We start from the raw sequence: 24,334 nt of genomic DNA on the forward strand, positions 1-24,334 counted from the left end.
GCAAACACAGGATTCATGTGGAAAACCAGCATCTTTTTGGGGCATACATCTAAGTGCAAGCATTTGTACACTCTGGGTAGCTACACTTGAATGTCACTGTGGGGCCTCTTCATTGTCTGTAGAAATATATCCAATGAAGTACATGTTGACTGCTTACATAGATACAAGAAGTGCTTCCTAGAAGGCCCAATGAAGAGACCCTACATTGCCTTAGATGTTTATATTTGCAGTGTAGACACCTAACACTAGGTGAAACAGAGCCTACGATTTATGCCCATAGAGAGTCCCTAGAAATGCAGTGGGGCTCTGCAAATACACAGCAGACTCTATAGAGAGCAATAAAGTAATACTTTAGGTTTTACCATTTTAACCACCCAGCGACACCAATATTTATTCAGGATTTTAACTGAGGAACTTTCTTGTGGTCATTCTAATGGCACTGGAAACTTCATTAAGTCCATATTTTCCTTCTTTATCTCCGCAGTAAATTAATATTATGTAAAGCAAGCAAAACATTAAAATGTCAGGACTGTTGTCAAAAAGGCCGTCACAGCTTACTTCTCTAATTAAAAAAAGAGGTTTCTGTTTCCTGTGACACCTCGTATACCACTTTTAGCTCCTAGCAAGCGTGACAGTTGCTATGAATACACTTAAGGTCTATTGCAGTTATGTTTCCCTTGTTTTCCCCCTTTAACCATAACTACAATAGTGCAGTTTCAAGATTCTTCATTTCATTTAACATTTCATTTAGTCTTTTCCATATCTGTATAATATTTGCTAAGTGAATGTCCAGCTGAATTCATCATGAGTTGGGATTGCTAAAGTTACCTCTTTACTTGGCCTTTTAAATGCTGTAAAAATAAATACATTAAGTGATTTGCTTTTCCTTTTGCTATCTTAGTTTATTTAAAAGTATTGCTTCCTTGCTACTTTTTGCAAACTTCATTTGAGAAGGTGAGTGATATAACCATGTGCACTGAATATTGGAATTCTGTCTGTTATACATAGCACATTCTACACTACTATTAAAAACTTTAATTTCCTAACATAGTAAAAAACTTTACTATTGTAATATTTTATCTAGCTTCAGTGGAAAATGTCAGTCTAATGACTTTGTTGTAGGCATAAATGAAGAAGCAGCTTAATTCTGAGAGTATTTAGCATTATTTTTCTTGATGTTGTCATTCAGAATAGGATTTAATGTAATATGTAGCTGGTAAATTTACAGATAACTGCAGTTAATCAGTGGACTGTGCACTTCAGTCTTCTTTTCCTCTTATCTAGCTTCAGTGGAAAATGTCAGTCTAATGACTTTGTTGTAGGCATAAATGAAGAAGCAGCTTAATTCTGAGAGTATTTAGCATTATTTTTCTTGATGTTGTCATTCAGAATAGGATTTAATGTAATATGTAGCTGGTAAATTTACAGATAACTGCAGTTAATCAGTGGACTGTGCACTTCAGTCTTCTTTTCCTCTGTTGAAAAATTTCCTTTCCAAGTTTTAGCAAATAACTTTACTAAAGAGAGAAAGGGTTGTTTGGGTCACAATTTAATAAAGTATTTGAACATTTAGATTAGGAAATTAATGAGACTTAAATATGTCTTTAAACTCATGTATAAATGCATTACAAAATACACTGGAGCAGAAGGACTGAGAGAGATTCTCTCTTTCAGAGATAATCCATTCTTTCAAACTGTGGCTCATTCTTCCCAGTTTGATTGTGTTTATGGAAGTTGATGAATCTGATATTTTCTTTGACCTCATTGACATGGAATAATCAGCTGAAGTTGTACCAGCTTGTGTGCCTAAGTTTTGAGTTCCTGAGGCTGAATTTTCTACTGAGGTCAATTGGCTTGAGATGTTGCATTGCAAAAATATGTTGGAATAAAGATACAACATTTTCATCACGTACTGTAGAGCAAAGAGTGAAAATAATGCTATTTATTTAGCCTTCAGAGCTATTTAATGGAAAATTATATCATTTCACAGTCAATTTTACATATCAGTAAGTGGTTTCTGCATATACATTTTTCTGTGCAGGTCAACTTCTATGTAAGGGTGAAGACAATTTATACCCTTGGACACAGCGTATCTCTGATTGCTCTTACAACAGGAAGTATAATTCTTTGCCTTTTCAGGTAGGTATTTTTCATGAGCAAATATGAATAATGATGACGGTTTTAACTGTTGTCTGATTGCTCAGATATTTAGAAAATGCATCGGGTTTACACTTTTCTCAATTAAACAGCTGACAATAATGTAATGCTAACTTGATTTTTGCTAGCACCAGTCATACTGAAAAATTTCAAATCACTTCACAAATTTACAGACATTACAGCCCATGTAAGAAAGAATAGTCATTTAGGAATGGATTATATAAAGCATTTTCTATTTGATTATTAAAATCGACACCTTGAATTGCTCTTGAAAATTATTAGGATGCTGGTCTCAACACTGGACAAGTGGGCAGCTATGTTTTGCAGAAGCTTCTGGGTGGTCTCCAGGGGTACTATAATCGAAGGTAATCATTAATTTGTCCAAGTGGGGTTGTAAAGGTATGGATAATTGTGCTGAAGGATAGTGCTGGGTGTGCAATGTTTTTGTTACGCAGTGCTAGGAAAGGCACTACTGTCTGTTGGTTTTGCCTAATTGCTGGGAGTTTTCTGAGACTGAAAGCAATCTCCAACTGGTAAAAGAAATAGCAAAATGGTATTATCAGTATCATAGCTTTTCTCAGTCTGTCCACTTCCATGCCTTTATGTATCAGTTCTACCTGTCAATAGAATAGCCTTTATATTCTCCATTATAAACTTCACACAACTTTTCCGTTCCGCTCTGCACCAAGAAAAACAAGAAAATGCATCTCTCAGATTTGGTAGAAAAGAAGTACATGTAATATGTAGAGGACAGCATGTTGTTTGTCAGAGCCTCATTCCTCTGATGAACTATTCCTATGGCGAGTTCTGTAAGCCTGTCAGGCTGCCATCAAATTTTCTCAATATTTAAATAGTCAGAGACTATTCAGAGCAGATACATAACCCGTAGTTGTATTTTGGAATATCTTTGAAAAAAAATGAATTGAGTCACTCATGGTTATCTTCTTCCTACCAGCAAATGCTAGAGGCAGATCATGCATTTTCAAAACTGCTAAAACCTAATAACACATTTAAGACAGTGTGTTACAGACATCTGAAAGTTGTCCATCACCAGAAGTCAGTTATAACAAAGAGATCAAGAATTTCAGAGGTGTACTCAAAGCCTTCAACTTCAGTTTAAATATCTAAGTTGAGAACTCCCCAGTCTCTCTGTTGAGTCAGTGGAAAGACCCAGGCTTTTTTGCAGGGGGGGTGACATAGGGTCTTCTCAGTCTCCCCCTAAAGAAGCCTGTTTCTCTGTTATCTACAGGGCCTCTGTTATCTATCTAGGGGCCTCCTAACATAGTGAGTTGAATTAGGAACCCAAATAAGTTATAAAAATACCTTGTTCAGTATATAGTTTCCCAAGCACGTAGCAAGCAGCCAGTTATTATGGAAGGCTGCAGCTGAAGCAATTGTAAATTATCAATAATAGAAGTGAATGCAAATGGCTATGTGTTTATGTCTGTTTGTCTCTCAGACATGTTGTAGGGCATCCCGTATATTACGGTCATTTTTAAGGACAGAGTTTGGAAAATAAGAATGTCTCTATAAGTTTTAACTTTTCGCTACTCAGCTGGTACCTCCTATCCAAGAAACATACTTTGCCCTGAAAGATCCCAGGGTTCTTTATAAGGAATGCCAATATACTGTTTATAAAGATCAGTCACTCACCCCTGAAACACATTCACCTTTGAATGTAACCAGCAAACTTTCACCTTGCTGTGTTTAAAAAGGAGAGCAAAGAACAGCTCTTGTAAGTGAAACTATCTAAAGGAGATTTGGTAGTTAAGTAGTGAGTTAAAAATCAGAAGTTACTAACTCAGTAGGGTTGTCAAAATCCTGACTTCATCCAGCAGGATTAGGATTTGAACTCTGGATATTAGTAACACAGGAGATTATTAAAATTGTGCATTGCTGGATTTGTGTATGTATGCTTCAAATTACACTGCATTTAATCCTGAATACGTGCAGTATTTTTAATGAAAGAAAACATGGAATAACATGGACTTTAATTTAATTGTAGGTAATGTGTTCATGACAAGGAAGTGGAAATTCTGTTTTAAGTGTACGACGAGACTTCTGCAGTCCATTATATATTGTTATGTACTGTCTGGCAGAACAGATGCAGCCTCAGGGCTTTGCAGTTGTTCACAATATCAGCTATAAGCACATGAAAGGCAGAACTGTTGGGTGGGGAAAGGAGAGTTGTTTCTGAAAGTTTCCATGCAGTTGCAATATCCTGTTTTGCATTTCTTCCAAAAAACTGGACTTGATTTTAATCTTTACAGAAACATTATATGTGTGTTCCCATTATTAATATTTGTGAAGTACACATTTAGAAGCATTGTAAAAGGAAAGGATTTTCATATCTGGCTAATCCTTTAATCTCAAAACAAAGACATAAAATGTGAATATCTGTAAATACCTTGCCCGACTAAGCTGACAGCATTTTTCAAGTTACTATGGTGCCACTCCCCACATAATACTCTATGTACTTATTATAATTAAAGCTTATTGGTAACTTGCCAGCACAATATTTTCCTGTTGGAGGTTGCCAATTTGTCAGGCTCATTCTTGCTTCTGCAAACTTAATTTATAAACAGCAAACTGAATAACTTTGATTTAGTCAAAAGAAGTTGCTTTACCCTTCTTAGAATGCAAGTTTCTATTTCTTCATTTTGAATGTCTAAGTTTTAAGATATAAAGTTTTAGAAAAGTGGAAATGAAAATGATTGAAAATAAATAGTATTTGTCAGATATTTTAACAAAGGTTGGTTTGTTCCAACTCAGAGCGAAGATAAATTGTAGAACAGCATATTTCTACATAACACTGACATTCTAGATCTTACTATAGATCTTACTATACTTCCTTTGGGGTTACTCCAGTGTAACAACACCTTCCAAAAAAATGTCAATTTCTCTGATATGTGTTTCTTAGCAAGGAGAAAATTATGAATCTCCATCATTTCTATAAGATGTGCGCTCATGTGCATCAACTGTCTGTAAACGTTCCTCACATGGTAGTTTTGTATCATGAGGTAGTCATATCAAAGGAATAAGCATGACAGCTTTTGTTTCATTGTTAAAGAACAGCATTTCTTTGTTATTCTGAATCATCATACATATCCCAAATAAAATACTTTCCTGCCCACTACCTCCAAAATGTTGGTTTGACAGCCTTGCGTATATCCAACATTTATTATTTCAGCTACTGAATGGGATGATCATCTAAATTAGTTACTCAAGTTACTCAAGAAAAATATTTTCCTTCTATTTGCAGCTTGCATGTATCTCTGAATTCCATAGGAACATACGATGCAGTCCAACGTAACAGCAGTATTTCAGTTTTTCTCAGAGCCTATCTCAGCAAAGGACATGCATAGCCACAGCAATCACTGGATTTTTGACAACTGCTTTAAGTTCAGCCTGGTATTATGTCGATTGCCAAACTGGGGGCTAGCGAGACGGATCTGTTCTTTATTTCCCTACACTCACTGTAACTATCCTTGCTTTAGTAGTTTCAGAATGGATTATTTAGTGTTCTTCGGTAAAAACCAAGACGTGAAGACTACTTGGAAGCTGCCACTGCACACCACCATAACATCCTATTGCGTCTTCATTCTTTCATTGCTCGTACTTGCTAAAATGCCCTGGCTTCTGGTTTATTTCCAGGTGCAGTTCAAGGTGCTGGTTTTGACCAAAAAAACCTCTTAGCAGTTTGGTTTCTGGGGATTTGCTATAAAAACATTCTGTGAAATGGGAAGATCTTGAAGGGAATGTCTTTTAAGTGAAAAGCCCTCAACTTACAACTTTCTTCCCCTGAGCACTCATTTACTTACTTGCAATATTTAATTTGTCATTTGTTTGTCAGGCTTTCACATGGCTGATGGACTAAAGAAGAGAAGTTTTACATCTCACTGCATAGAAAGGATAGGCGATCTAATGTTTTGAATGCATTTTTTAATTGTTCCTGCATACACTCACATTATAGGATGAAAAGCCATTACATAGCAAAATGCAAGAGTTAAATAAGAAATTAAACCAGAAAATAATAGGTGAGAGCATGTCTGATATATATCCAGGATAATCAATTTTTATTTGCAAGAAAAACACTGGGATGAGTGCACACACAGAAGGATATGTTAATCTGTGTTTGTTGTCAGCTTATATTAAAGCGTGGGAGAAGGAGCACTGGGATCTTTTGGTCTGTGATACTGAAAAGGAGTAAGAGATACTTTATTTGTATATTTTGGACAGCCTGTAATGATGATGAGGATGATGATGATAAAAGAAAACAGCAAGGCAGCACTGACAATATGACAGAGGAGGAAAGGGTAGGCTCTTACTCAAGGTTCATATTACTAAGAAACGACCGGGTAGTAATAGAAGTCTGTTCAAGAGCTTTCTGTCTCGAAATCTAAAATGCCTGTTTTTAAATGTCTTCTTAGAAAACTTCATTGTACTCGGAACTACATCCATCTGAACCTGTTCCTCTCTTTCATTCTAAGAGCAATCTCTGTTTTAGTCAAGGATGATATTCTCTATTCCAGCTCCAACACAGCTCACTGTCCAGAGGATCAAACCTCATGGGTAATAAACCTCATTTGCTACCTGGTATAATACTGTTGTGTCACTAAATTTTCCTCCTGATCCTTTGAAATATTTAGGAATACCAAGCTGTCAGCGTAGACAATTCTGTAGAGAATATAATGCCTAGCAAAATGGTCTATTAGAATTAGCCAGAGAAAGAAGGTTACAGCACAAGTAAGAGGAGGTAATGTTGTTTTGCATGTCCATGAAGGGACAACATGTCATCTGCCAAAACAAATCATGACCAGCTATAGCTCAGAATAAATATGGCCACTGCAGTAATCAGCTGGGAGAGTTTAAGACAAACAGGAGTGCTATCAGCTGGGAACGATTAAAGGCAGCTCTTCTGGAAATGTTCCAGCAGCTTTATCAGGGTTCAGGAATTGAACAGGTATCAATGGAGAGAGAGAAATGAGTCAGGGAATTAAATGTTTGCAGGAGTTGTCTTTATTAACTCCTCTGTACTTTCTGGCAATGACAGAAGTGTTGTCATTTGCATTCTTGGCAAGCTAGTATGTTTACTGCATTTTCATGCACAGGGGTTAAAAAAATCTCAAGTCCTGCTGTTAAAAGGCTGACCACTATATGATATTCCCTATTCTCTGCCTCCATTGTTTCAGTCAAAAGCGCTGCAGAAGAACCCTACAAATATTGCTGAATACTTTCTGAATTTAATTTACTACAGTTTAAGCTTGTGAGAAAAAAATGGAAGGAAGATATTTTTATATTGATGAAGCCATATTGTCTCAAAGCATAAAGTTCTTAGCAGTGACTACCAAGCTGTATGTATGAATTCATAATCTGGGATATTTCTAATGAAGACAAATAGGCTCTGAGTTAGTAGACCCAAAGTAGTTAGTAGGCAGACTGCCGGGGGTAATCAAAAGTTCTTAGGTCCTTGAAAGATTAGTCAATGGACTCTCAAAATACTACTTGATTTCTGCAATTTCTTTTATTTTCCAGTTATTCTTGGCTGCAAAGCCTCCTACTTTCCTATTTAAATATGTCCACTTCTGTGGACTGTTGAGTAATTTCTGTTGCATTATATGTGGGATGATCTGACACCAGCTTGGCAAGGCTGTTTTGCCTTGCATTGGCTGGATGCTGCCTTTCTTACATAACAGCATGCGGGGTTTGCCCCTTTTGTCACATGTGTGTGATGTTCCACAGTTCTGCTGCACACACAGATGTCTAAAAGCACACAATTCAAAATGCAATGTAACTAGGTCCTGGATCTGAATGACACAGAGCCATAATTTTGGCTAACTCTTTACTGACAGATACATTTGCTGTTCAGCATCTGGAAATACACCTGATACAGGATTAGCTGCAGGAGGAAGGGAAAATATTTTCATGCGGGGTTCTGGTATGTAAATCGAGATTATAATACAGGAGAATATTGGAATTTAAAAGAGATTACAAAAATTTTAGACTGTGACTGCTAATCTGGTTGTAAGTAGTCATAAGCATAAAAGCAAATTCCAGCTTGCATTTTGAAATGTTTAATTTTCTCTGTGTTAAATTTTCTGGCCCATTACTGGTCTGCAATGGATATCCCTTCAGTGGATACAAAGTCCAGAGGTAAGATTAGCCTTACCAAACGAGATGACCAAACTAAGCTGTTTCTCTGGGCTTCTGTCTTTCTCACTGGACAGTTTATCTCATCTGCTTTAAGACTTTCTCTGGACATGCCTGTCTCTCTTCATGAGCTGTATAAGGAGCTAGTTGGCTAGTAGGTGGCTAACTTTCACCAGAAACCTTGCTTGCAGGCAGCTAAAATTAGGTGAAATGAATTCAAACCCTTGGGCTCTTACTTAGTTGTCTATATAGGTATGTACACAGGCATAAATATAGGCATGTATGTTACTTGGAATGCACTGAGATACCTGAGACACCACAAGGGGCCAATGGATACAAAGAAGTATCTCTAGGAGGTCTGTGCCCTTCTGGCTTAGCCGCTGGTGACTGGGGTCCCTGAGGGCATCTCCCTTCATAATAGACACCTATGTTTAGACAGAGGAATCAATCTCTAAATGAGTAAGTTACCTACTTGGGCATTTGGTGTACTTGGAATTTTAACAGAAACAGTGGAGGTATGAAGGGTATTTAAAATGGGGAAGGGAGCGAAGCAGGCAGAAACTAGAAGTTTTATTTAGTCCATTTTGTTTAGTCTGTTACGTTCACCGTATCATCACATTTCTCAGCTCAGGCTCAGCAGAAACATTTTTATGTTCAATTCTCGCATCCCAGATTCCTGCTGGGAAGTACCAAAGTAGCAGCAGCCAGCACTGTGGAACCGTCAGCAGCACAGACATCTGAAAATTAATTCTGAAGAGCAGCCCACAGACTATAAGTATATTGGGACTTCATGCTTATGTGTTTTGTTAATTAAGAAACACTAAAGCATTTTCTAAAGGGAGAACATAATTTTAAAAAGTCCAGTCAACTTCTTCTTCTAAGTCTACTTAAGAGTATTCATCATGTAAAGTTTTATTTTTCACTCAGTTTCCCATTTAGCCTTGAAAAATTCATAAAGCAGTTTCTTTGTTAATTTTTACTATGTTAGGAGGCCAGCTGGGATTTTAATATATTTATTAGCCTTGTAGTAGATGATCATTTAATCTAATAGCCATTCATTAACTAACTATAGCGAATGTGTGCATTTATTGATAACCACCACCTTTTACAATATTTATGCAATGAAGTTTTCAAAATTTCTGAGTGAATTTGCTATGAGAGCCATCTAAATAATTTTTTTTAATTCATTTTCTTTTTATATATACAGTAACATTTACAATGTCTCAATTTGCTTGACTGAGGAAACAAAATTTCTACTGGACCTGGGTTACTAGTATTACATGGAGAGTTAAGACCTATAGGATATATTCATAACAGAATAATACAGCATCTTTCCTGCAACAACTTTGATCCCTATTCTCAAATTTCAGGTGGGCTGCAAGGCTATTTTGGTGTTTTTTCAGTATGGTGTTATGGCAAACTTTTACTGGCTCTTAGTTGAAGGACTTTACCTCCACATCCTCCTTGTGCTAATATTCTCCCCCAACAGACACTTCACAATCTATCTGCTGATTGGATGGGGTAAGAACTTAAACATCTTCCAATAATATTCTTGTTTCTGTATGTATGTATTAGTCAGGTTCAGTATTTCATACCAAGGTAGTCATGCCATTTCTATTGGATGACTCCTCAGACTCACTAGTTCCTCAGTTCAGCTCCAGCATAGGTTACAGCCGCTGTACCGTGGGAGATAGCGGGCGCAAAACTGCTGAAGCATAACTGCTAGCTTGCTCCTTGGCACGGCTCGGACCTGGGCCAATCTGCACAATGCCCAGGGGTTGCTCAGGATATAGGGTGGTGGAAGGGCTGCCACCGCAAAACATATGATTCAGGCTGTCCTAATTTGGGAGGAAGAAGGAATTTTAACTGCACAGCCACAGGCTATGCTATGCTATTTGCCTTTTTGAAAAGCCCAATAATATTGTCCATCTGGTTTTAAATACATGTATTCCTTTCATTTCCAGAAAGTGCAATGATATTTATACAGAGCGCTTTAAAGCTTCCAGTAATAGGTGGTTATAAAACATTTAGGTATTGCTGGGAAATGGGAATAAACCAGTGTGTGGGAATGGTTCCTTATGAAATGATTTACACTGTGGTTTTATATTGTAGTCCTTGGAAGTGCATTGGGAATGCATAACTTGTATCTATCTCCCTGTAGGTCACTCTGACAGCTTGAAAGAAACCTAAGAAAGGCACATTCTTTGTGTATTAGTCATTATGGCTGCATTTTTATAAGGAATAAACCCAATTCCCTTCAGTCTTTGTTTGTAATACATTGCTTACATCATGTAGCTCGTCGGATAGGCCTCTCCCTCCATTCACTAAACTGTTTACTATATGCTGTATATTTGAGGAATAATTGGTTACTAGGGGGCTGAACTTTTTTTGTTAGTGGACTTATATTTTTGTGATCATCCTCTAAACCTCTTTGGGATTTTTCAGGAATTCCTACCATATTCATTATTACGTGGACAGTGACACGGATCATTTTAGAGGACACTGGGTAAGTGTGTGGGGGAGAGAAAGCTTAAACCCTCCAACTGTGCAAATACAATCCTTGCCTTGGATATGGTGGTGTTCACACAAAAGTGGTTTGCTGTTCTGAAGGGGACGAGCACAGAACTGAAATTGCAGATATGGCAGTAAAGGGACAGGTGTAAAGGAGCTCTTCAGCATGCTGTTTATGCTTGCTGTTTATTTGAAAAACTCTAAGGGCAGGAGAGGTTATGACTAATGTTACCCTTTGAGACCTGCATTTAGAGCTATATGCTTTGGAAGTCAAAATAATACTTAAAATATCAATGGGAGTCTTGAATTCAGTGCTGCAATACAGTGCAGTAAGATGCTGGGAATTCTAATTTGCTAACTAGCAGCTCAAAAGATTGAAATAGATAACCTTGGGTATGTCTAAATTACATTCCCAGAAGTGAAGCAGTGTGATGTAAACATATGTAAGATGCACGTAGTCAGGTAAAACTGTAACTAGAGCTAGGCCTGGCTCCTGGCATGGGAAGGGGAACTGAGATAAGAATGTTGTGGGAAGATCAGACTTGCTGCCTCTGCTGGCCCCAAGGAATGGGAGAGCATTCTTAGTTAGTGGGACAAACAGTTTTCACACTCCTTTTTTTCAACCTGACTAATATTTTTCAATTGATTCTGTAATTAAACTGGAAAAATCATGTCCTACATAATTTCTGTTTTCTTTGCAAGACCTCTAACGTGTAAACCGAAGGCTAACTCTTTCCTTTTTCATTATGATCACAGTTAGAGGAACTCTGAAGGGTATTGCCCTTGCTTAAGATTAATCTTTCAGAGCACTTATTCTCAGAGTATTTGGACCAGAAGTGCTGAGCCCACAGTGAAAATTAAATTTTCAGTTTTTCAGACAAAGTTTCAGGTTCAGTCTCACATTTTCCTAAACCAGTTCCAGTCGTCTGTAACCTAAATGTCCCACAAGGAATGATGTCATTTCAATTGTATCTGTCCATTGCTTTAGATCTTCCTCCTACCCAGCGGCTGGTGTTAAGTGCTTATTGGAAAAGTGTCCTTACACAAAGTGACACTAAGCTTGGTTTCCTCCATGATGTCTAATGGTACAGTCTAGTGTGCCTGATGTTTTAGCTGATTTGAATATTAAAACCAGGGAATTAAAATTAAAAGCAGAAAAAGATTGAATGCCAAATTCTAGGCTAGAATAGGCATTATTTTAGTGTGCTTTGACTTGTATATAAGTAATACTTCTCCTCATAGGTCTTGCTTGCCAGATGATATTAATTTCAACATCATTTTCCCTCTTTTTTTTTTATAGTTGCTGGGATACAAATGAGCATGGTGGTCCCTGGTGGGTTATACGAATACCAATTTTAATTTCTATTATAGTAAGTAAATTTTGAAGCATGAATTATAGATCACTTCAGCATTGTGCCATGCATATAGCCATTATTCTTTACTGCTAGTTACAGATAGGCAAGAATTCTGTTTTAATGAAAAGAAATTGCGCTGTAGGAGAAATGTTAAACAGATGCCAAGGCCATTAAATTTGTTGCCTGCAAAATTTATCTGCCTCCTATTAAATGAGCAGTTGCTTTTATTTGTGTGTTGTTCTTTCTTTAACATCTCTCCTGTTTATGAGCCTGGGGGAAGCAAAAATCTAATTATACTTTTCAATGAATTGCAGATTTGATTTTGCATGTAAATAGATAGCCCTGCAATTGAGAATCCGATATTATTGCAGCCATAAAAAACTATGGCTGTGTATATCTTTCTTTAATTGGTAGCCTACTGAAATATATATTGAACATGAAGTATTTGCAAAAGAATACCATTTGAGAATGTTTCATGGGGCTTTTCCTATGTGGAACTCATTAGAATTACTGGAGTAGCATAATAAAATTCCTGTTCACTGTAATGATTGTGTAATTAACTTTGGGCATAATATATTACGGTTATATGTCCATTTCTGAAAACAGTCACAGTGCAAATTAATACATTTCAGATACATTTGCTTTATATTTAACATTTTAGTCAGAAAAATTAGGGCGTTATTAGATTACACAAGATTTCAAGAATCCACATTACACTTGGGCTTGCCTTTCAATCTGTGCCTGCTGAAAATCATTTTGAGAGAACTTACTATCATCTTCATCAGAGTGAATTCTACAGTGTTTAAAGAGAAAGCAGAGTAGGCATATGTGTGAAATGACGTAAGGTAAGGACTCAACAGAAAAGAAGTTTTATGATACGAAGAAATGGGCATGCAACAGAACTACAGCACAAAGAGAATACATGTACCTCAAAGGAGCTGGAGAATGGGGGATGGTCTAGAGTGAAGAAAATACACTGAAAGATAAAAGCAAAACAAACCACCTGGTGTTTACAGAGAGATGAAAATCTGTTCTCTGGATGTTCAATTTAAACAGCTATCTGGTGGACAGCTGAGCCTTCATGTGCCAGAAAGCAGTGCTTCTCCAAAGAAGTCCTAGACCTGGAAACGGAAGTTACCCAAGTACTCATTGGCAGACTTGAATTGCAGCTGGATCTTAGCAAAGACTGGGAAATGAGTTGTGAGTTAAGAAAATGGAGTACTAGTCAGTCAGCAAAAGTCCAGTATATCACAAAACGTGGACCAGAATCACTGTTTGAGGCAAAGGAAGTCATTCTCCTTTTTGTTTTAATGGTTCTATTACTGATTTGATACAAAGGGATTGTAAGACATAGGGAAACATTTTGCAAATGACCTTTTTTGGCTTGCCGGGTGTACATGTTTAGGACCTGCTGTCTCCTTCCAGATATGTTTCTTGTCTTAATCAGCATGTTTTAGGGATTAGAGCAACTAAAGATGGCCAAGCGATTCTGCAGTGTGTACTGTATGAAGCAGCTTACTTCTCCGATTAGATGATTCTTCAGCTGTTTGATCAATTACATTTTGCATTTGGGAATTTAAGCTGTGAAAGGGAGTTATAAAAGCAGTGATACTCACCCTTTCCTGCTGGATAAGTAACATATCTTGTTGGAGCATCAAACTACAACCAGCATGTTCATTGTGGCAGCTAGGATGCTATGCAAACTTACTGCTGTGCAAAGTAGAGCGTGCATTCATAGAGCAAGAGGAGCTAATGAAATGTCACGTAAAATTGGTCATTGATGAGGGAAAAACACCACATTCATGAGAACATAATTTTCAATATATATACACCATGATAAGCCTCAACATTTCCTGTTACCTTCTAGAAAAAATAGAAGTTGAAGATTCAAATCTTTGAATAACGAGGTCAGTGCTGCCTGCCATTCAATAGTGAAAATAGATCATTGCAAGTTCTTTGGATTGGTGTTGTGAACGAGTCATGATGTTTCTCAATAAAAGTATGATGTACTTACATCATACTCACTCACACAGTGCCTTCAGTCTGCTCGAGAATGTAGAGAGACTGGAAGACCCACAGAGAATGGTGACAAGGATGACCAGCAATAACAAATGGCTTCAGTAGTAGGAAGGACATCTGCGTAAGTAGTCAATGAGGTGAACACAGGAAAACTCTGAAAGAAGCTGAATTTCAGGAAAATAAAGGAGAGCAGGACACCTAAGCTGAGAACTGCCATCAACTGCCTTATGTAATGGCATGAAAGAAAGCCCAGGGTATGGCTGACATTGAAAATCTTTCAGAGGAGGAAGAAGAGTAGAATAGAGCCTGACTGTGAGGATGAAGCCATGAACATACTTTTGAAAGACAGAAGCAAAGGTTTTAAGGAACAATGGTTTAACTGCATTAGATTTTAACAGGAAGTCTGCTCAGCCTTCATGCCGTATTCACTCTCTTCCATTGATTTCTGTGTTAACTCCAAACATTTTTACCGCTTAGAAGATTATACTTTCTATAAGGTTATTATCCAACAGTAAACAGTACTGTGAGAGCAAGTTCTGAAGTCACTTCTCAAAGTGGCAATGGCTTCAGTTAATTCAATGTGTCAGAAACCTTCCCTGGCATCTCCTCCTGACAATTTTGGCTTGAGAAAAGTCATTTGGCAGGCTTCCACGCTTCACGCTGTACAAATTTCAGAGTTATTTAATTGGGGGTGACTCTTCCAAACAGTTAATGTGGTGTTACCTGTATTCTCCATTTAGCAAATGCCTCCACAGCTGCCTTCTCCATACTTCCACTTGCCTAAACTGCTCTCGTTTGGGAAGGAGTGGTGTTTGGGTGGAAACAGTACTTCTGTCACATCAAAGTCACTGAGAATGTTTATTGTGTTATCTCACATTGCAGGTAGTGTAAGAGACTAAATAGCAAGAAAGAAGCAACATGAAGACAGTTTAAATGATACATGCTCAGGCAATGTGTTTAGACTCAAAAACTTATTGTCAGAAGCAGTCAACCAGTAGAAAAGGGTACCAGCAGCATCTTGCTGTTACTCCACTAAAGAGGCAGCATTTGTCATCACTCTCTTGCAGTTTCTCTGCATTCACATTATTTTCTCATTTTCCTCTTCTCAGATGTTCATTGAACAGTATGCATATTCTATTTTACTTAAAGACATTATGCTCAAACGATTTTAGGGGACTGAAAAGCTACAATACTCAAAGTAAAATTCCAGGGCACTACTTGTTTCATATTTTATTGAAACATACTATTCTAAATCAGATGTATACTTTAAAAGATTTTAAGAAATTATCAATTCAATAATACTCTTAGAGAAATTAATTTGCTCCACTGTAGTAAGTCAGTGGCTGTTGCCACCTTTAGATCTTAATACCCAGTTTCAGCTGGCTGGATTTACAAGCTCAGTCATGCCAAGGGCTGTTACAAACTCCAAACAAGAATGTATGTTTTTCATTAATCCAAGATTGTGCTTACAGACAGAAAGGTGTGTGTTTGAAAACAGACTTAACAGTAATACATGAATGTCAGTCAAGAATGTGAGTCGCCTGAATGTAGTTTTGCAGATGATTTGATGCTTCAGAAGCCAAATGGATGACAGTTTATTCTGTTACAGTAGAAACTAGGGATGCCTGTGAAGAACAAGAAGTTATTCTGCCAATCCCTTTGCAAATACAGAATAAAGATTTTTTCCTTCTCCTATTTTGTGGCTAACAAATATACAATGAAATGGAAGCTCTCTCCTTGTCCACTAATACTGGCTCCAGTGCATATGGCAAACTAAATGTATATCCCTTGGTTTGTATACTCTGCTGTGGTAAGTCTGTAGATACAATCAGCAATAACAGGCTTCTGCCTGTTACTTTTATAGGAGACTTGCATCAAGGAAAACTTATAAGTCATCATCTGCCTGAAAAATGTATGTTAAGTTCAGTAAAGGCCTATATTTTCTAACATTACTTTTTGTTCTTTTTTCAAAAATATTAGATTTAATTTTCCTAATTTTTTATTTAATCCCTGTCAGTTCCTGTCACTTCCCATCACCCGTCATTTCAAACAAAATATTAAATACAGAGGGGCATGCAGTTGCTCTGATCACAGTTTATTTATTGACATCACAAATTGTACTGGGTATGTCAGAGAAGACACAGAAATTCATTGAACTTAAAAAGCTTACAACCAAATTGTTAAGACTGGAAAAAGAAGAGTTCCAGCAATACATCAAGGCAGAGACTGAAGGTTTATAGCAGTGAGGCAGGCACTGTCTGGTTGGGTACCCAGCCTCCTGATTTTGGGCTTCGGGATGGGGTTAGTTAAAAACAATAAAATGCTCATTTTCACAGTGATAGAAATTTTTCTCTAGGTTGATTTCTTCTAAAATGTGTGCATTTGATGCAGCTATTTATGTAGCTGTAGCTGTAGTTTTTAGCTCACGTTGTCGCTGTGAAGATGCGGATTCCAAGTGTTTCCTCACTTTAGTATGGGCATGCTATATTTAGTGTGTGGTTTTTCTAGACCGCACCAAACAATCCGGCACCAGAAGGGCTGGTGAACACAAGGTGCCAAAAGCCAAGGATGAAGAAATAATGGGAGTGAGACTTAGGATCTACTGAGTTTTATACTTCAATTTTCTAGATTGATCAGGGTCTGATCATAACTTTTTTTATGCAAGTGCCTTTCTATGAAATAAAATATGAAATAAAATAATACTACTGTTCTATTTCAGAGTGCTGTCACAAGAATTAGACTGCAAGGATTCAGTTCCTTCAGTGACAATGTCTGCATCAGTTCCCAAGACAGACAGATACTTGTGAGAGGAGGCCCTTTCTATGCTTGTTTGGAGTGGAGAGATCACCTGTGCAACAATCTTCTCTTCCCCTAATTCAGAGAGAATATATTAAAAGTCAAGGCGAGAGGCAAGAGGGGGTCAAAACTGTGTATGGGAGTCACATTTTCCTTTGGGCTTCCAGTCGTGAATCCACATGATAATTTAGGACAATGCTTGATTGCACCAAATCACATCCAATGTCCCATCCTGCTAGGAAACCTGTCTTCAGCTGAGATTTTGGAAGGAGGGCGTTTCTGACAACTGGGGCTTTCAAAGGCGTTTGCCAACCAGACTAGAACTGGTGGCCATGCAGAGATGCACGGGACGTAACAAACCTGGTGAGGCAGAAACTAGACAATAGGTTTGACAGTGTAGAGCTTGATGTGTTCTGGCAGGAGGTACACAACACCCACTGCGGAGGTGATTTGTCTGACTTGATAAGCGTTTCTTTGTGCTGCGTACTGAGTGGAGAAGTCAGAAATCACCATTATATTTGTTCTCTTTGCAGGTGAATTTTATACTTTTCATTAGTATTATAAGAATCTTACTGCAGAAGTTAAGATCTCCAGATGTTGGAGGAAATGACCAGTCACAGTACAAGTGAGTCATATTTTTAGATATTATATACAGAACCAAAATGATCTCTGTAAGATTTCCTCTGAAACCTGCTACCAACAATTGCTGTGATACTGGAATTACATTTAATTCAGAAGTACTTTTAGATGTTGTTTAATGAAGATCTTATCACTATGCTGAAATAGAGATGAACATAATTTTTTTTGTCTAAATTCAATAAAAAATATGCAATTTCATAAAGACCAACAAGCTATTCTTGAATTTGAGTTTAATCCATGAATGAATATGCTGATACAAACAATATGGAGAGTAATATCTTTCTTTTAATGTATAAATATTTCATTTTGACATAACAGAAGTTTCAAGATCAAAACACTTTGCTTCAGCCTCCTTAAAAACACTTTTTAAAAAAAATTTCATTTCTAAAATACTTTTTGTTGTAATACATACATGTATTTTAAGAGCTGGAAAGAAGTGATGTTGTTCCCAAAAAATAAAAAAAAAAAATGTTTTATGTTGATTTAAAATAGCATCTTTATTTTTCTAGAGGAAAACAAGTGTTTCTGCTGTAGATCAACTTCATTTCTGTTTAGGCTTTCTTCTTTTGTGTTTTGGTTTGAACACCAAATCCTAACATCCATTGTTTCCCCAGCTTTAGAATCAAGGAATATCGGGGGGCAAATTAAATACATTGCTAAAATTGGATTTGTTCTTTATTATATTGCCATATCACTTATTGTTGTTTATTATAATAGCTGCTGGATACTGTAATCCAGAATCAAGAGTCTGTTGTAGTAGGTCTTACTTTAAAGCCCAGATATAGACACTGAGTTTGACACTTCGGGATGTTAATATGATATTTCAATGACAAAACCTAACGTGAACACTGAAAATTCAAAACCATGCAAGTGGCTTTAGAAAATGTGCTCCTGGATAACACCTTTTCTTCATTTAAAAAATACTGAATTCCTGTCCTAAAAGCAGATAAAACACAGTGTGCTAAAGTAAAGCATATCTTTAAAGCCAAGAGAACGAGGACCTCATGAGTTTTGTAAACAACGTGACACATTTGATGCAAAAAGTGAAGAGTTCTGATGTGTCATGGAAAAGATGACACGACTAGATTGACATAAGGCTTTGCTTCGTAGAGCTACAAGGGTCCTTTTTTGTGTTTGCTGCTTGAATTAACTAAACATGTGGGAGAACCAAATCAACCTAGATGAAATTATGCGGTTGCCACATTACTGTTTAGCACAATGACCGACCTCTGGGCAGGAAATCCCCTCAAGTTTACTTCTTGTGACAGGAACTTTTGTTTGTTTCTGTGTGGCATTTATGTATTTTATGAAAACAAGGCATTCCCTTCCTATCAGTCCCATCATTTTCCACAGTTTACTGTAGCGCTTCATAGTATAAAATGTTCAAAAGTAGCATCCTTGTCCTTCATTATTCAGCCCTGTGAATTCTTTGCTTTTAGCTAGTAGCATCCTTGTCCTTCATTCAGCCCTGTGAATTCTTTGCTTTTAGCATTTGATTGCCTGATTAAGTTTGGATTGGATGGTGTTTAGCTGATGCCCATGGGAACAGTAGATTAACCTCCTCAAGAAATACTGCATCTACAGAGCAAATTAAAGGTCTGGAAGGCTCGTTTTTCAAAATGCAAATGCATTTTCTAAACTACAGAGAAGAATAAGGCTATTTGGTCTGTCCCTTTCCTTCAACTAAAATGTAAGTGCAGTATAGAGAAAGTAACATCAGCTAGACAAAAATTATTAAAACAAGAATGGAATGAAAGTGAAATATGAGTCTAAAATGAATAGTACTCATGCAAGTCACCATTTTTCTTCCCTTCCTCTGTCCCACTTGCTTGTACCTGGTTTCATCCTTTTTGTTGCTCGTTTTACTTTTGCAGTGGGTAAGGTTAAGTTCAAATAAAATCAGTTTTCCATTTCACTTGGGGAACCGGAAATTTGCTGCCATCCTCATCTCCTCCAGTTGTAAATGAATTTCTTCTGCTAAGGAAATCCTATGTGTCCCGCTTACTGGTATCACCTTTAGATGTGAGGGCTTTACTATTCTTGAGAAACTTTGCTGTCAGAACTGATTATTTCCACATAAACAGATGCAGCCTCTGTGACATTATGAACAAAGGAAGGCCATGCAGACTGACACAGAAAAAACAAACTGCTTGAAATACCTTGACTTTTCTGTTAAAATAGGTGAATTCACAACAGCACCCTTTCATTGTTGAATCAAGTTATATTCATCGAGACAGTGATGAATTATGGGACTCGATTATAACTTCTTGAATTTTATCTGATACCAGACATCTATAATCATGCATGATTTGCCCTGTATAATATATAAAACTGATGTTATTAGAGTGAAATAAGTGACAGATAAGGGATAATTAGCAATTCATAATTTCAGTGGTTTCACAGGCAGTTTGTCAGAGCTGCTGTGCTTAATAATTTAAAGTTCTCCTTCTTAACTTCAGTAGTGTCTTGTGCTAAAATGTATTATGTAATTGACAACATTAAAAATTAGTTCATGGTATATGTTTAATACCATCAGTATAGTTATGAGATTTTGGTATTTGGGGGTAAATCTGAAATTGCTCATGAAAATCTCACAGTTGAGATTATTCTGGATCACATTTCCTAGGTACTGTTTGCATATTGTGTATGTGCAATGTACAGACTAACCATACGGTTGCACATTTAAAGGAAATTAACATCAGTTAATTTCAAGAGAGAGATTTTACCTTCTATACAAGTCAGTATGACTGTCCTGGTTTCGGCAGGGATAGAGTATTATTATTATTATTATTATTATTATTGCTATTATTTTATTTCAATTATTAAACTTTTAATCTCAACCCACGAGTTTTTCTCACTTCTACTCTTCCAATTCTCTCCCCCATCCCACCGGGGAGGGGAAGGGTGAGCGAGCAGCTGTGTGGTACTCGGTTGCCAACTGAGGTTAAACCACAACAATGACTTTGCAGGAAGGCGTGATTCCTTTCCACTCTGAATCATTTATGCCAGGTAGAAAATATCTAGAGAGATCTGATGGCAGCTTGTGGCACTCTGTTGAATGTGGTCCTGTGGAATAATGCAGTAAAACCCCACCCCCAAAAACCGTGCCATGAAACCAGGCTGGGAACTGAATGTGTGTCAAAGAGACACAGCAGAGGGCATACACCCTGCTGCTGTCCAGAGGGCAACTGGAAAAGGGTCTTTTGGTTTAGAGAGGCCCTGCAGCCTTTTGCCACCTTTTGGAAGAGTGCGAGGTCAGCAAGATCAAGTATAACACGGAATTCCACACGTTAATTTATGAGGTTACTATGTGGCTAATCTCATAGCAAGCCTGAAAGGAAAACAATTTGCAATAAATGACTCTTACTAAGACTGTTTATAAATCTGAAGTCATACGAGGTTTATGTAAACGACGTTGCATCAGGTTCTTATCTTAGTAAAAGAAGAGCTTATCATTAAACTCTTTTCTCTCTTATTTACCCAGGAGACTTGCAAAATCCACGTTGTTGCTTATTCCGTTATTTGGAGTTCACTACACAGTGTTTGCTCTATTTCCTGACCGCAGTTCCAATTATTATAAAATAATCTTTGAGTTGTGTTTGGGATCTTTTCAGGTAAATTTTAAAGTTTTTATTCAAAAGAAGTTTTATTGACCTAGGTTGGTGCTGCCTACTAACTAAGGAATATTGTCTCTTTCCAGGGGTTGATTGTTGCAGTCCTGTATTGTTTTTTGAACAGTGAAGTAAGTCTCACCTTTCCTACTGAGGATGTTAAATATTGTTTTCAGTAAATGTATAAGTGCCCCTATAATTCCACTCTGATACATGAAGCTGTTTTAGAAGACATTTGCATTCCTATTTATAGAATATATATGTGGCAGTTTCTATGCAACAGGAGAAATTAGTGTAGTTGGGTGAAGAGTTAAGAGCTGTTTGAAATATAATTCCTTGCAAACCGAGGTGTTAGTAAGTGTGTCTTCTGTTACCTAACGTGATCTTATTCTAGCTCTGTTATAAGCAATGTGGATTGTGCAAGTGAGGTGCAGCAAGTCTAGAAATTTATCCAAAAATTGAAATGACGTGGACCTGTTAAAGTGAGTCCACAGGAGGGCCACAAAAATTATCAGAAGGCTGGAGCACCTCTTCCGTGAACAGAGGCTGAGAGTGTTCAGCCTAGAGAAGAGAAGGCTCCGGGGAGACCTTATTGTGGCCTTTCAGTATAAAAAGCAGGGATTATAAGGAAGATGGAGCAAGACTTTTTAGCGGGGCTTGTAGTGACAGGACAAGGGGTAATGGTTTTAAACTGAAAGAGTAGGTTTAGATTGCATGTAAGGAAGAAATGTTTTCCGTGAGGGTGGTGGAGAGACTGGAACAGGTTGCCTGGAGAAGTTGTGGATGCCCCATCCCTGGAAGTCTTCAAGGCCAGGTTGGATGGGGCTTTGAGCAACCTGATTGAGTGAAAGGTGCCCCTGCCCATGGCAGGGGGGTTGGACTAGATGATCTTTAAAAGTCCCTACCAACCCAAACTATTCTATGATTCTATTTCTAGAGATCCCCATTTGACCACCAATAAACGTGGAAAAGTTCCTCACGTACAAGAACATTTTCAGCTCATCTTGTGCATTTTCTTTTTAACACAGGTGCAAGGGGAGCTGAAAAGAAAATGGCGGAGTTTGTGCTGGAAGCAGACAGCAGGCAGAGATTACAGACTCCACAGCTCTTCGATTTCTCGAAATGGATCAGAAAGCGTTTCTCAGCTCCACCGGAATTCAGGGGCTCAGTCATTTATGCAGACAGAGACCACCATGATTTAAATTAGCTAGGTCCCCCGAAACATGAAAAACTGTGGGATATATGATTCATTATGCAACTTGGTGTGATACTTTATAAAATGTACAGTTTAGTGCTTTGCTTTTCTACATGTTGGTATTTGGGAAATTGGTTTATGCAGCCAACCAGTTAGAAACAGAGATACCTACCCCACAGATGCTTTCTGGATTTTTTGAATGGTATTCATATTAATTCTGATGTTCTCTTGCTGTTTACTAGCCGTAACTATTCAAAAACTCGTTTACTATAATGGTCCCTCTACCCTCCCAACACGTCTGCAAGATAGATGTCTGGTATCCTGTTCAACGCAGACTGCTTTGGTACATGTTGAAAAGGTTAAGATGGGAAGCAAGAAAATTTCTTACACTTTATTTATACTTAAGGAAACATTTCTTTCCTTAAGGATTAGGAAATTCTTTCCTAATTATGGAAAACAAAATAAAAATAGAGACATGTAAGACTATAATTAACTGCACTGGGAGTTTAGTGTGCTGATCCAGGAAATCACGAACATTATTAATACAGAGGGAAAAAAGGTAGTACTTCTCGGCTAATTGCATAAATTTCAGAGATTACTTTCTACAGAGTTTGATTCCAAGCTGTTGTTCCTTTCAAAAGTGCCTGGTTTTATGTTTAGGTGCAGAAAGTAGGGCTACCTTTGCAGTCCATACAGAAAAGGCTACTGTAATAGTTTTGATTAAAACATCAGCATTTTCCAATAGTGCTATTGCAATCACCAGCTGTTCTCTTCTGTTTAAAATCAGAGATTTGTGTTGATCTTTTATTAAAGAATTTTTTGAAGAGGTGCTTTATTGCTAGAGCAGTCTGGCATAGGATAAACAGCCTTGGATAGTGTATTACCCATTGAAAATATCATTTCTATATAATGTTTTCATTGAAATATGTCTCTAGAACTACATACTTGGCAGCTAAACCAAGGAATATTGCAATAAAGTTACAACTCCCGTTTAAGGACTAATGTAAATTCTTTTAGCTTAATTCTATTCTGTATCTATCTGAGCTGATTTAAAATTTAGCCCTGACCATGACTCCAGCAAAAAAAATTAGACAGAATCCCTAAAAATTACCATAGAAGGCATAAACAGAAGGAATTCTCAACAACGCCAAGCCTTTTATGTAGCCACTTTGTAAAAAAAGATGCAGAACTGACAGATTCTTATAAATATGCACAGAACATTTGCACTCTTTGAAAGAAATAAACCCAATGATGTTTACTTCCCATGTCACGTTTAACCATGTCCACTCTAAATAGCAAGTGGGAATAATATGTATTTGCATGAGTACCTCTGATCCATAAAAGCAATTGCCCTGATGTTTCAGATCACAGATTGTATGGAGCTAGCAGAATCCAAAGTCCGTAATATTGCCAGGTGAAGGGAAGAACAGCAGCAAGGGCATGTCTTGGCAGGCATACAGGTACATTCTTGAAAATATTACCAGTGCTGGGAATATTGTTGGCAGCTGTCGAAGTGTCCATACACCTCTTGGGCTGATTTAATTTAGCTATTTATCAGTCAAACACAGTTTATTTTAGTGGGATTACCCCGGAGTGATACAAACTTACGTCAGACCAAAGATAGAAAAGGCCCCATGGTTCACATGAGTACTGCAGAACAGGTAACTGTGAATGTTACATGACACTAAACTTTACATAGTAGGTATCATCTGAGTTAAACAATAATCACTTGATGAATTGTTACTTTGCCAAATTTGACTTTAAAGAAGCTATTGATCACCTCCAGTCATTCAGAGTGTTTTCTGCTGTCACGTGGTGGAGTAGCTATGAGATTCTGGAGTGAAGTAGGCTGCCCAATGACAGTCCCATGGGGTCTAAAGATACGCCCCTACACACATACT

General features: G+C 37.4%; 1 protein-coding gene across 1 annotated transcript in view; it reads left to right on the plus strand.

Moving 5' to 3' along the window:
• Nucleotides 1-22,984, plus strand: part of VIPR2 (vasoactive intestinal peptide receptor 2) — a 64,708-nt gene extending 41,724 nt beyond the window's left edge. The window contains exons 5-13 of the mRNA XM_009278695.1: nucleotides 2,042-2,139; nucleotides 6,588-6,729; nucleotides 9,678-9,828; nucleotides 10,753-10,813; nucleotides 12,119-12,188; nucleotides 17,522-17,613; nucleotides 21,112-21,241; nucleotides 21,328-21,369; nucleotides 22,267-22,984. Coding sequence (XP_009276970.1) covers nucleotides 2,042-2,139; nucleotides 6,588-6,729; nucleotides 9,678-9,828; nucleotides 10,753-10,813; nucleotides 12,119-12,188; nucleotides 17,522-17,613; nucleotides 21,112-21,241; nucleotides 21,328-21,369; nucleotides 22,267-22,440 — 960 coding nt within the window. The 3' untranslated portion in view covers nucleotides 22,441-22,984. The remainder of the gene's footprint in view (nucleotides 1-2,041; nucleotides 2,140-6,587; nucleotides 6,730-9,677; nucleotides 9,829-10,752; nucleotides 10,814-12,118; nucleotides 12,189-17,521; nucleotides 17,614-21,111; nucleotides 21,242-21,327; nucleotides 21,370-22,266) is intronic.
• The last annotated feature ends 1,350 nt before the right edge of the window (nucleotides 22,985-24,334 follow it).

This window comes from Aptenodytes forsteri, unplaced genomic scaffold (assembly GCF_000699145.1).
Source record: "Aptenodytes forsteri isolate BGI_AS27 unplaced genomic scaffold, ASM69914v1 Scaffold257, whole genome shotgun sequence".
Taxonomy (NCBI): domain Eukaryota; kingdom Metazoa; phylum Chordata; class Aves; order Sphenisciformes; family Spheniscidae; genus Aptenodytes; species Aptenodytes forsteri.